This window comes from Salvelinus alpinus, chromosome 38 (genome assembly GCF_045679555.1).
Source record: "Salvelinus alpinus chromosome 38, SLU_Salpinus.1, whole genome shotgun sequence".
Taxonomy (NCBI): Eukaryota; Metazoa; Chordata; class Actinopteri; order Salmoniformes; family Salmonidae; genus Salvelinus; species Salvelinus alpinus.
In genome coordinates this window covers 994,153-1,007,918 of record NC_092123.1, presented here as the reverse complement: position 1 = coordinate 1,007,918, position 13,766 = coordinate 994,153, and the positions used below count along the sequence as shown (strand labels likewise).

General features: G+C 45.8%; 1 protein-coding gene across 2 annotated transcripts in view; it reads right to left on the bottom strand.

Annotated features, from left to right (window-relative positions):
- Positions 1–9,935, bottom strand: part of gna11b (guanine nucleotide binding protein (G protein), alpha 11b (Gq class)) — a 36,267-nt gene extending 26,332 nt beyond the window's left edge. Inside the window, exon 1 of one of the 2 annotated variants that reach the window (XM_071387195.1) lies at positions 8,802–9,935. In XM_071387195.1, coding sequence (XP_071243296.1) covers positions 8,802–8,937 — 136 coding nt within the window. In that variant the 5' untranslated portion in view covers positions 8,938–9,935. The remainder of the gene's footprint in view (positions 1–8,801) is intronic. The other variant, XM_071387196.1, reaches the window with a different exon arrangement.
- Positions 9,936–13,766: the final 3,831 nt, after the last annotated feature.

The following is a 13,766-nucleotide window of genomic DNA, read 5'->3' as shown; positions in this document are numbered from 1 at the left end:
TATATCCGGGTTGCACACGGTTTATACAGACCAGCATCACATGTGCACTACCACTCAGTGCGCACAGGGAGCAGCGGGGCCAGCCACAACGTCATCACCTTAGACATCTGATGAATATATAAATGTTAATATCTTTGGCTGTGAGTGACAAATTAAGTTGCTTTTTTGGGGGGTGAATTTTCGGCCTCTGCTACAATTATTTGACTAATTCCGATTTTTTTGTCACAAATGTGATGACTAAAGGGGCTGGATCTTCTTAGGGGCAAGGCCATTTGGCCTTCAAGAGGAGCCCAATGTGCCAGGGCACCAAGGCCATCTGCTAGGGCTACCAAGGCCATCTGCTAGGGCTACCAAGGCCATCTGCTAGGGGTACCAAGGCCATCTGCTAGGGGTACCAAGGCCATCTGCTAGGGGTACCAAGGCCATCTGCTAGGGCACCAAGGCCACCAAGGCCATCTGCCAGGGCCCCAAGGCCATCTGCCAGGGCCCCAAGGCCATCTGCCAGGGCCCCAAGGCCATTAACCAAAATAGTCAATTTAAATCGATTTGAAAACTGAAACACTTATGTTTTTCGTAACAGAAGTTATGTAAATGTACAGAAATAATTAGCATACATGACGAAGTGCAGGTGATAGCCTATGCGTATTGGCAAGAGCATATCATGTCAGGACCGATGCTGACATGAGGGAGGCGCCTGAAAATGTAGCCAAACTTTAAACGAGACTTTTAATTACATAGATACAGGCTAAACGGCAGTCATGTTTGATAAATATAAAGTAGGATCATTATTACTATCTAAAGGCTTTATTCTGTCCACATACTTGAGGGACTGTTCGTTCCGATAGGAAAGAAAGGCCAGTGCCTGATGTGCACTTAAACATCACCCAATCTGAATGGAGGGAGTCAACATTTTGAAACTACTTAACCATAAACGTAATTGGTTAAAACCTGGAAGTTTATCATTTTATGAGGCATGTCTTACCATGTTCTGACCATAGGAATGTTAAGGGGATTATTTTATAAACACTTCCTCATATGCCATTGAAACCAGTGTCTCATGTTCTCAACTTTCTTTTGTTGTCCAGCAGCCAAAGACACAATCCTAGTCATTAACAACCCATGCATCTTTAGGTCTTCCCTCTTTCTAACGCCTCCATCACACCGACAGCATCATTGCATTTTGTACACCAGAAGTACATTCATTTCCAATGGAACGCTGCGTTTGCCTTGTAGCATTGCGTTGCAGTGCGTTCTGTTTGATTCATAGGTTGGATTTATCAAATGCAGAAATGGTAGCATAAGGTGGATGTTGAACTTTTGTTGCACGCACAATGACAATTTAGGTGTAATGGAGGTATACATTACTGAAGGGTATTTTTCATCTCTGTCATATGAAACCACTCGCATGTGTGGTGCACTTTTGCTGCTAATTGCATTTTGGAACATTCATGCTTATAGCCTACTGCCGCGTGCGCATTGCTGTGCTTTATAAATGTGAAGAAATAGCCTAATAGTTCATCAACATTTTCAGCTTAACTTTCTGATCTGTTGCATCAGACTCATTGCTTAAAAATAAAAAAATAAAAAATGATGTACAGTGGTTGTATTAATTTGGGTTCCGTCGCATCCCACAACTGTCCCAGAGTGTTTGGGATATTTATTTCCTGCACAATAGAACGTCTCAACTTTTGTACTATGGGGCATAGTAGATTGACATAGGCTAGTGCTTTTGCTGTTCATTAGGCATACTCATCTTGTTGATGCGCCTTTTTTATTCCGTTTCTGTCTGGATTCCGTTTTTATAGGGCCCTACCTAGTGATTTACGTGTGTGTGTGTGTGTGTGTGTGTGTGTGTGTGTGTGTGTATGCAAATCCAGAGGTAGACATTTGCATTGTGGTAAAGCAGACTGCTGATAACAGGTTATATGCACATCAGAATTCAGATAAGAATGGCCCGCGGTTGCATCCCTGATGAGTCCGTCTTCACTTGTAGCCTACTTCGGAGCTGCGATGCCAGTGAGAAGGACCCAATCACGTGACAGGCATTGGTTAATAAGAATTTAATTATCTGAGAAAGACATGTGAGCGAGAGGTGCTTCGGAGCAGGGTGATTGGCAGCTGGGAGAAGGGAAGAATAATTATTGTATTCAGCGCAAGGTCACAATGGCCACTTTGGCTGCAAGGCATGGATTTTGGGGGGGGGGGGGGGGGCATTACGGCCATGGCCGTCGATGCCGCCTGGAAATTCGAGAGCTGCTTATTAGGAATTTTCTAATCTGACTTCTCTATGTGGCAATTATCTTTCTGGGCTGGGTGTCAGTTAAACTGCAGTACCGAAACAAAACTGTAGGAGCAGTCGAAACAGTGCTTCTAGAACGGAACCTTGGCCCCTTGGGACTGACAAGGGGGTAGTAAATGTGACAATTTTCCCCTCTACCCTCACAAGGATCAAAATTGCAAAAAAACTAACATTGCATTTGCAACCACTTGACTTGGCAGTACGACACTTTTTTTTTATTGGTTGCTAGGGTACAAGTGGAAAAAAAATGTAGCTGGTCACGTTAGTCTTTGGTTCACAATTAGCTTTTCAAAACAGCAATGGGTAAGTAAACCAGGTATTCAAAAATGTTGGTTCGAAGTCTTGGTTGAATCTTTGCGATGCGCAATTCAGTCATCATGCAATGTTTGAATTAACTTTGTTGTAATTTTTACCCCCTTTTTCTCCCCAATTTTTGTGATTACGATTTTGTCTCATTGCTGAAACTCCCCAACGGGCTCGAGAGAGAGAGGCGAAGGTCGAGTCATGCCTCTTCCGAAACATGACCCACCAAACCGCGCTTCTTAACACCTGTTCGCTTAACCCTGAAGCCAGCAGCAATGTGTCGGAGGAAACACCGTTCAACTGACAACCGAAGTCACCCTGCAGGCGCCCGGCCCGCCACAAGGAGTCGCTAGAGCACGATGAGCCAAGTAAAGCCCCCCGCCCAAACCCTCCCCTAACCCGGACGATGCTGGGCAATTGTGCACCGCCCTATGGGACTCCCGGTCACGGCCGGTTGTGACACAGCCTGGGATCGAACCCCAGGCTGTAGTGACTTCGCAACACTGCGCTGTAGTGCCACTTGGGAGGCTGAATGAACATTTCTAAAGGCATTCCCCAAAAAAGCTTCCCAATTAAATGTCTGCAAAGTAGGTCTACCTGGCAGAATGATATCATGATGATTTGTATCAATCGCAGGACATTTGTTTAGCAAACTGCCATCAGATGTAGCCTACAGTGACATTGTAGCCTACAGTAAAAACACAACTAGCCAAACAATGGTCTCTTGCTAGTTTACACAAATTAAAAGGGCAACTACACCCTCCAATGTTGCTTTTGTTCTCCTGATGTGGTTTAAGCATTGTTGTGGACTTAAATACAGAAATGGAATGTTCTTTTCTATAAAAAAGTGATTTTGAGAGTGAACCTGAAAAAAAACTATGATAACTCAGAATCCTGGAAAAATAAAACCGCGCGAACTGAATTTACCAAAAGATAAAAACTGATTTTATAGAACCCTACAAAGTGACTTCAAAAATCTTTTAACACCCTTTTCAGATAAAATAAAATCTTTGCACAATTTTTTTCTCTCCAAACAATCAATATAAATTATATTGTCAAGTTAAAATGTAATTTCTTTGGGTATGGAGGGTAGGTCATTATAGACTATAGGCTACTTGCTAAGCCCGCAAGCGATAGGTAACATTTAAATGATGGGTGCATCGTTCGCTTTCCCTGGTCAGTATTATTTTAATTCGGGCCAGTAGCTTCCAGTTGGCACTGGCCCGGTGTGCCAGTGGCAAATGTACCTGAATGTCAAGCTCTGCTAGGGCATGTGAATATAAAAGACAGCTAGTCATTACTAGGTTCTGTATGGAATGCAGGCACATTACGAGACACAGGTCAGGTCATTATTGCTGAGCAGCGGTGAAAAACCGGGACGACCAAATCATGTGCTGGCGCCATCAACTGAAAACGTTGGGAGCACCAGAGCCACTAGAATAAAAGTTAGTCTAGAACACTGCCTCATAACCCCCCTACATCTCCAGAGAGAAATGCATGACCTCGTTTGGGCTGTGTGTGTGTGGTGTTCCATGAGGATTGGCGGCTGTGGGACACACACTCGATTAAAATGCTCTTCATTAACAAGGTGAGCACCTGGGAAAGTAGGCTGACTTCTGAGTGTGTGTATATGTGTGTGTGTTTGTCAGACTGTGAACCAGCCAGTCAGTCACAGTGGGTCAGAATCCTATAAAAAGTTTGGTGAACCTGAAAACTGTGTTGATGGCCTAGGAGGTAAAAAAAATGGAATATAGAATTATGCAATTTTTTTGTACTAGTATTTATGTAATGCAAGTCAGATCATTATCCCTAAACCTGACCCTTGGCATGGAGGGATTTAACACACACACACACACACAGCTGTCAAGTCTAGCTCAAGAAGCATGACAACATTCCCTTATATGACCAAAATAATGAGAGAACACCTGAGTCTTCTCTCCTCCAGGCTATTTCTGCTCTGACCGTCACCAGGGTTTAGAACTAAACCCCTCAGCCTGCCCCTGGCTAGTGAGTGACCACCCAAATCGAACTTCATCTGAGCTAGTTTCTTCTCCATTGGGAGAGGCTGAGCCCTGCTAGCCCGACATGGAAACCCCTCCCATTTGGAGCGAAGCAGCAGGGCAAGAAAGAGACTGAGTAGGCAGCAGTTCATTTAGCCAACAGCCCAGGTCACCCAGGCCACAGATACACAGCTCCAAGTCATGCTGCAGCAGCCCCCAGCCCAGCCAGCCAACACAGCCCCAATTCAGGCAACAGCTGCCCCCAGCCCAGCCAGCCAGTCCCAAGTCAAGCAACAGCAGCCCCCAGTCGAGCTGCAGCAGCCCCCAGTCGAGCTGCAGCAGCCCCCATCCCAGCCAGCCAGTCCCTAGTCAAGCTACAGCAGCCACCAGCCTAGAGCCCTCTCTGTGTTTTGACCAAGTAGAGGAAAACGCCACCAGAGCTGTGGAGCATGGCTGGTCCCAAGGCCTGATATGGCCCTCAGCAGCACATGTTACAGGGGAGATGGGGGGTAGAGAGTGAGTGAGGTCTCCATGGCCTGTCCCATCTCCAGGCATCAAAACTCAACTCTGGTCATACAAGCACTTCAACCAACCGAGCCATAGGAAACCACAGTATTTGCATGTACAATCAACTCCTGATAAATGCAACAGCCTGGGACTCAGGTACTCGTAACATCATGCATTGAACAGGAGAGTGTAGAACTATGGAGCTTAAAAACAAGGTAATTGACCTGGAAAACCAAGCATAGCCCTAGTGAGACGTGTGACTAATAGGAGTCAGTGACATATCACTCTAAGCTTTAGCCATGTTTAACAAAGCCTATTATAGACCAGGACTAATCCTTCTTTACACCTCCTTATCCCTGCTCAGACACACAAATGCACAGCCTTAACTCACTTAGAATAGTCTGTGTACAGCATGACTGGTCACACAGAGGCACAGGCACACACTGCCTCTCAAAGAAGACCCACTGACAGACTAAAATCTGAAAATCTGATACAGGAAGTAGACTTCTCCACTGATCAGGGGTAGCTGATCCTGCAGAACTAGTACTGGCTTTAGTTCCAGCCCTGGTCCTAGACTCACACAGCATTGCATCACAAGAGTAGGAATAGTCAGTAGGTATAAACAGAGATATATTGATGATGAAGTGAGCAGTGCCAACCCACACATCCATCCTCTCTGTGCTCCACTCTGAAGCAGTAGAATTGAGAAATGGAAGTGGGGAACAGTAATCCTACTGAGCCTACTGGGTACAGATAGTGTGTGTGTGTGTACACACCAAAAATATAAAACGCAATATGCAAGAATTTCAAAGTTACTGAGTTACTGTTCAAAGGAAATCAATCAATAGAAAGCAATTAATGATGCCCTAATCTATGGTATTCACAAGACTGTGAATACAGATATGCATCTATTGGTCACAGATACCTTAAAAAAAAAAAAGTAGGGGAGGGGATCAGAAAACCAATCAGTATCTGGTTTCAGCACCATTTGCCTCATGCAGCGTGACATCTCCTTCACATAGAGTTGATCAGGCTGTTGATTGTGGCCTCTTCAATGGCTGTGTGAAGTTGTTGGATATTGGTGGGAACTGGAACACGCTGTCGTACACGCCAATCCAGAGCATCCCAAACATGCTCAATGGGTGACATGTCTGATGAGTATGCAGGCCATGGAAGAACTGGGACATTTTCAGCTTCCAGGAATTGTGCATAGATCCTTGCAACATTGGGCCATGCATTATCATGCTGAAACATGAGGTGATAGCGTGGATGAATGGTAAGACATTGGGCCTCAGGATCTCATCATGGTATCTCTGTGCTATCAAATTGCCATCTCTTAAATGCAATTGTGTTCGTTGTCCATAGCTTATGCCTGTCTATACCATAACCCCACTGCTACCATGGAGCACTCTGATCACAACGTCTGCCATCTGCCCGGTACAGTTGAAACCGGGATTCATCCATGAAGAGCACACTTCTCCATCGTATCAGTGGCCATCAAAGGTGAGCATTTGCCCACTGAAGTCAGTTACGATGCCGAACTGCAGTTAGGTCAAGACCCTGGTGAGGACGACGAGAACCCACATGAGCTTCCCTGAGATGGTTTCTGACAGCTTGTGCAGAAATTCTTTGGTTGTGCAAACCCAGTTTCATCAGCTGTCCAGGGGGCTGAAGAAGCCGGATGTGGAGGTCCTCGGCTGGCATGGTTACACGTGGTCTGCAGTTGTAAGGCCGGTTGGATGTAAGGCCAAATTCTCCAAAACGACATTGCTTATGGTATAGAAATTAACATTAAATTCTCTAGCAATAACTCTGGTGGACATTCCTTCAGTCAGCATGCCAACTGCACACTCCCTCAAAACTTGAGACATCTGTGGCCTTTTATTGCCCCCAGCACAAGGTGCACCTGTGTAATGATCATGTTGTTTAATTAGATTATTGATATACCACACCTGTCAGGTGGATGGATTATCTTGGCAAAAGGAGAAAGTTACTAACAGAGATGTAAACAAATTTGTGCACAGAATGAGAGAAATAAGCTTTTTGTGCGTATGAAACATTTCGAGAATTTTTTATTTCAGCTCATGAAACATGGGACCAACACTTTGCATGTTGTGTTAATATTTTTTGTTCCGTGTGAAAGATAACTTTTTTCAACATGACCTAGGCCTAATATGCTCCCCACAGGTTCAAGTCAAGAATACAATACAGTAGGATAAAATGTGACAAAATAGAGAAAAAAATGACTAAATAGCCTACAATAAAATAGTGTCTCTCTCTGTGTGGTTTGGTTTGGCCTACTTCTCAGAACTGAGCCAGGGTCCACAGGGAAACGACTGGAGAGAGGGCCAATCACACGTGTCAGACAACCTGGGATATGTTTGTAAGTGTGAAACGGGAGCAAACGTTTCTGAAACAGAGCTAGTCTACTGCCCGAAATGAACTTGTCCAATAGAAACACAATGCAATTTTTTTATGTCTAAAAGACTGGTAGACACTGGCAATCTAAGGCCAGTTATTTTTCTCCTGTGGCTAAGGTTAGGATTTAGGAACGCCAAACTGATCCTAGAGACCTGTGTCTAAGGACAACTTCTACTGCCAGGAGCATTTAAGAGTTTCTCCTGACTTTGCCTCCATGCTCTCAGTCGTGGGGGTCTGTAAAAGCACAGACACACATATACAGACACACACAAGTATCTACATGCTTCTGACGGATGTTGGGAAGCTGCACCCAATGTTTCATATATACATTTAATTCAGAGAGCACACCAGAACTCGTTCCCATATAGAGCCTAGGCCTAGCTATAGGAACTGCATCTGCCAGGTTGTGTAATGTGTGACCCCCTAGTCCTATTCATCCTTTCAGCTCACCTGTATTCTTTATTTAGCAGTACAACTGTTACAATCTATCACCTTCCAATGGATCATTCATAAAAATAGACGGGAGGGATCTGTTTTCTGCAATACAGTACCATTAACATGACCATATATGCTTAAATTCTTTTCAGCATCAGATTCATTCTGAAATGGACCTCTCCAGTCCTTGTAGTAATAGTATTAGTGGTAGTAGAACTTGGATTCAGTACTAGTCAGCAGATATAACAATATGGTGACACTAACGTTACTCATCTAATAATACATAGTTAGCATAACCACTTGATTTGATTATGAACCATTCCCCCGTTCTAAGAATGAAATTGAAGCCTAGCACTTAGCTAGCTAACTGAACGTATATATACTAATTGACTAGTTAAACCAGGGGTGAGTTGATGGTAAGCAAGATACACAGTTAGTTAGCTAGCAAGCATGCAATGACAGCAAATAGCTAGATGCCAACGTTAGGTAGCTAGTTAGCAAGCACTAGTAGCACCAACAGCTAAAGTGACAAGATGTTGGCCAAGTGGCTTGGTGATTTAGCTAGCAACAGAAGGTAGCTTGCTACCAACCCATCTGACTAACTAACAAACTCGTTTGCTAACCAAACACATATCTAGGTAGCTAACGTGAACTAACTAATACATATTTACTGGTTAGCTAACATTAGATAGCTAGCTAGCTCACTTGGGGGAAAAATGGAGGCCTGAAGCTAGCTAACTAACCTATCTAGTTAGCTAAATTGATATTTCACAAAACGGCAACTAGCTACCTATGGTTCAAAGAAACCCCAAAATATGGATGACAGTTTGCGTTACCGAGAAGGAGTAATTTCAGTTCTCTCCTCGAGTCCCGCTTGTCTCGCCGGAGTTGTTTGTCTATCTCCGCATTGATTCGTTTCGATTCCTTCGCCTCTTCGCTCAGGCAGCAAGCCATCATCGACTCCAAAGTCATCCCTCCTGGTTTTGGCAGCCCGCTGGTTAGAATGGACTAGCTGGTTGGGTTAACTTTAGCTAGGTATCTAATACCACGATCCTTGCTTCTAATGTCTGGCGAGGAGGTGGACTGGAGGGTCTTGGATGGGAATGGGGGAGGGGAGCTAGGGGCCTCGCTGTCAAGTTGTCCCCAACCGAGAACTGTCCGACTTCACCCGTGTACAGATCTCAGCAAATCACGGGAGGATCGACGAAGAGGGGGCAGTGTCGGTGCGAGGGGGTGTGTTGAGGGCCTCTCTCCGTTGATGCGCGCTTCAAGCCTTGTTTAGATTTCTCACGTTAGCTAGCTAGTTGGACAACTAGCTAGCTACCTGGCTAGCTAACTATCCCTATTACCCGCCTCGATTGCGATACCCTGTGTTCACTGACTTGGGTTCGTGCGTCCCCTGGTTCTTGGCCTGACACAACGAACGGGGCTAACTGCACTGTCGCGACATCCAACAAGCTAGTTAGCTAACGTAGCCAACTGTCCGCCTTCTCAGCGACGTCCGCCCCCTAGCTAGAGCCAAGCCACAATTGTCAGTAAAATGCACACAAAGGCAACGCATCCATATGGCCAGTCTTGCAATGGCACAGTCACCACTCCCCAGCAAATGCTCGTCCTCTTTTTCTATCCAACTAAACGCTAGCTAGGTTCCAGCGTTATGTCTCGCTAGCTGAACGACTTCGTGATGTGTCAGAGCTGTGATGCTGGCAAACTGAGAAATGACCATTCCCCAGTCAGATTTGGCTGACTAGCTAGCAGTGCAGCATTCGATTGAATCTCGCATCATTTTTGGGGGAGTTATCGCGCTATCTGACGTTAACTTGCTAATACATTTCCCATGAAAACACAGCTGCTAGTTAAATAAACAGAAAACAAAATGCGTATTGATGGCCTCGCTAGTAACTAGCAGTTCCATTTATTAGCAGATCGTTGCGTTTCTGTTGAAAACCGTGGGCATGGCACACTCTAGCATGATGCCAGGAGGGTACTAGGCAACCAAAGTGAGTGACAGTGGGTTTTCACGTTACATGAGCAGGAAAAGGGGCGGGACGTCTTTTAATTCTGGAGGTGGTTTCTGAGAACCACTCAAGCTAGGTCGATGCATTCAACAAACGGCATACATAAAATGCAGCTAGAAGGCAACGACAAATAATTCCGATTTTTGCCATATTGCTTTATGAGTTCATAATGGATCTATTTGGGGAGATTACCGGTATTGGTTTTTCAATGGCACAGGGATCAGCGGATTAATATCGCAGTTCCCACCCACTCATGATCTGCGGGTTTGCGCTGCAAATGCACGCTATTAGATGATGGAGTTTATGGACGTTAGGGTACTAGGGGGTAACTAGCCCCCCCCTCAGAACAATGTCTAATTGCTGATTCAAATAAGCAACATTAATATCCGCACTATGAGGAGATTTGATGTAAAGTTCCTCTTTTTAATTCACCTGCACATTCATTGTCTCTGTTGTTCCTTTTCCATACAATCCATTATGTACAATTACACTACATATTAATTTAATAATACAAGATTTTAAATCACAACAGTTTATAAAATGACATTCAGGAGCAAAAGGTTTTCAATAGTTGTTTTTAATTCAGAAAATAATAAATAATTGGAATATAATATTGGAATGGAATATAAGTAATAACATTGGAATATAACATTTAATAACAATAACTCATAACTTAACTAATTCATTCAGTGTAACATTGATTTGGCAACTCTCTTATGCTCTGCTATTTCACAATTCTAATTTGTACATAGGTCGCAAATAAAGCTATCCCCAGTAAAAGTGGAACACAACTCATAAGCCCACCTGTGACTAAAAACAGGGAGAGAGATGCCAATTGAAATGCTCTCTCTTAAAAACCTAGCTAGCTCTCTGGCTATATCAAATCAAATCATATTTCTCACATGCCCCGAATACAACCTTACCGTGCAATGCTTAGTTACAAGCCTTTAATCTTCTTAGGCCCTTTTTTCTCAATTTCCTCCTGACGTGTGACGTGCCCAAAGTAAATTGCCTGTTGCTCAGGCCAACCAGATTGTTTTTTGAGAGCCCATGCTCTTACAATGGAAAGTATAGGGGCGTACTGAATTTTAGCTCCCAGGATGTAATTCCTATGGCTTCCACAGGGTGTCAGCAGTCTATGTTCACGTTTTCAGGCTTGTAACTTCAAAAACGAATAAGAAAGATCCGTTTTAGTACAGGGACACAGTCTTGGAAATTCGTGTATTGAACATACTTCTTTCCGTAAGAAATATTATAGTTTGATTACATTTTAGGATATCTGTGTCACGATCTTTCAAGATCGAACCCAGAAGCAGACCAGGACAAGGAGCGTAGGAAGAAGGTGAGTATTTATTTACAGTGAAATGTGAAAAGGTAGATATATCCAGATGGCGTAACGGGCAGCGGTGGTGAGTAGATGAGAGGAAATAGGTGAATCCAATGTAGTAGCAGAATCCTCTGTCAACCAGGCGGGAATGGAGTGAATGATCCAGGTGAGTAACTGAAGACAAAACAAACGGAGGTAAGTTCAAGGCAAGCAATACGTAAATGAAAACAACAAAACAAATTCTATCCAACTGGAGTCTGGTACTCAGGCACAACATACTATTCATGGCTAACGATCCGGCAGGGAATGGAAGTCAGGTCAGAGCTTTTGAAGGGTAGAGATGATGATCAGGACAGGTGTGCAGATTACTGACGGGAAACAGGTGCGGGTGAAACCAATCTCCCAATGAGCTAATTCGCCCGGCAACCAGACAGGGTGCGTTCCAGGACACCTGAAACACACTCCAGGACAGACACACAGGCAAACCCAGACTCAGGAAGCGGGATTCGTGACAGTACCCCCCCTCCGACGAACGCCACCGGGCGGACTACCTGGAGCGCCAGGATGGAGGCGGTAGAAGTCACGAATCAGGTCGTCATCCAGAATCTGTCGCCGAGGAATCCAACTCCTCTCCTCTGGACCATATCCTTCCCAGTCCACTAGAAACTGGTACCCTCGACCCCGCCGTCTGGAGTCCATGATGCGGCGCACCGTGTAGACAGGACCACCTCCGATCATCCGAGGAGGAGGAGGACGAGGAGGAGGAGGCAACAGAGGACTGAGGTGAACCGGCTTGAGACAGGAGACATGAAAAGTGGGATGCACTCTAAGTGTTGCAGGCAACTTGAGTCGAACCACCACAGGATTTATGATTCTCTCCACTACAAACGGACCAATGAACTTAGGTGACAACTTCCTTGACTCCGTCCGTAGAGGAAGATCCCGTGTAGCCAACCAAACCTTATCTCCAACCGTATAAGCTGGGGCAGGAATACGGCGACGGTTCGCCTGTATCTGATACCGGTCAGAAACTCTAAGGAGAGCCTTCCTGGCCCGATGCCAGGTCCGGTGGCAACGACGAATATGGGTCTGGACAGAAGGAACCGAGAGATCCCTCTCCTGAGAAGGAAACAAAGGAGGTTGGTATCCGTAAAGGCATTGGAAGGGGGACATCCCAGTGGCAGATGAAGGAAGGGTATTATGGGCATACTCAACCCAGGGTAATTGAGATGACCAAGAGGTGGGATCAGAGGAGACAAGACAACGCAGCGTGGACTCCATCTTCTGGTTGGCTCTCTCCGCTTGACCATTAGATTGTGGGTGAAATCCAGAAGTGAGACTGACTGTAGCTCCAATGGCCAAACAGAAGGATTTCCAGACAGCAGAGGTAAACTGAGGACCACGGTCAGACACAATGTCACTGGGCAATCCGTGAACCCTGAAAACCTCCCTGACCAGGATCTCGGACGTCTCCGTAGCCGATGGAAGCTTGGAGAGAGGAACAAAATGAGCAAACTTGCTGAATCTGTCCACAATGGTCAGAATGACCGTGTTCCCAACAGAAGGGGGCAATCCCGTGACAAAATCCAGGGCCAGATGCGACCAAGGTCGCCGAGGAATAGGTAGGGGATGAAGAAGCCCAGAGCTGGGCCGATTGGTACTCTTGTTCTGGGCACAAACAGGACATGCGGCAACAAACCTCCGGGTATCTTCTCCCATGGCAGGCCACCAAAAACGTCTGCGCAGTAGTGCCATAGTCCGAGCAACGCCAGGGTGACAAGCTATCTTGCTGGCGTGGGACCACTGAAGGACAGCAGAACGGACCGACTCGGGTACGAACAACCGACCGGGTGGACCGTTACCGGGGCCGGGCTGCGTCCGAAGGGCCGCCATCACATCCTCCTCTATCCTCCATGTAACGGCTCCCACGACAACATTCTGGGGAAGAATCGTCTCAGTCTTGACCCCACTCTCCTCCGTCTTAGAGAACATCCGGGACAGGGCGTCCGCCTTCCCGTTCTTAGACCCAGGTCGGAATGTCAGGGAAAAATTGAAACGTACAAAAAACAAGGCCCACCTAGCCTGACGGGCGTTGAGACGTTTAGCCGATTGTACGTAAGCCAGATTCTTGTGGTCAGTCCAGACCACAAACGGTTGCTCCGCTCCCTCCAACCAGTGCCGCCACTCCTCCAAGGCAAGCTTCACAGCGAGAAGCTCCCGGTTACCCACATCGTAGTTTCTTTCAGCTGGAGAAAGACGACCAGAGTAGAAAGCGCAGGGATGGAGTTTACCGTCAGTGGAGCTACGCTGGGACAGGATGGCGCCCACACCCACATCAGAAGCGTCCACTTCCACAACGAACTGACGGGAAGTGTCAGGTTGAGAGAGAATCGGGGCGTTGGTGAATCGGCTCTTCAAGTCCAGAAATGCTCGGTCTGCCTCAGGAGTCCAACAGA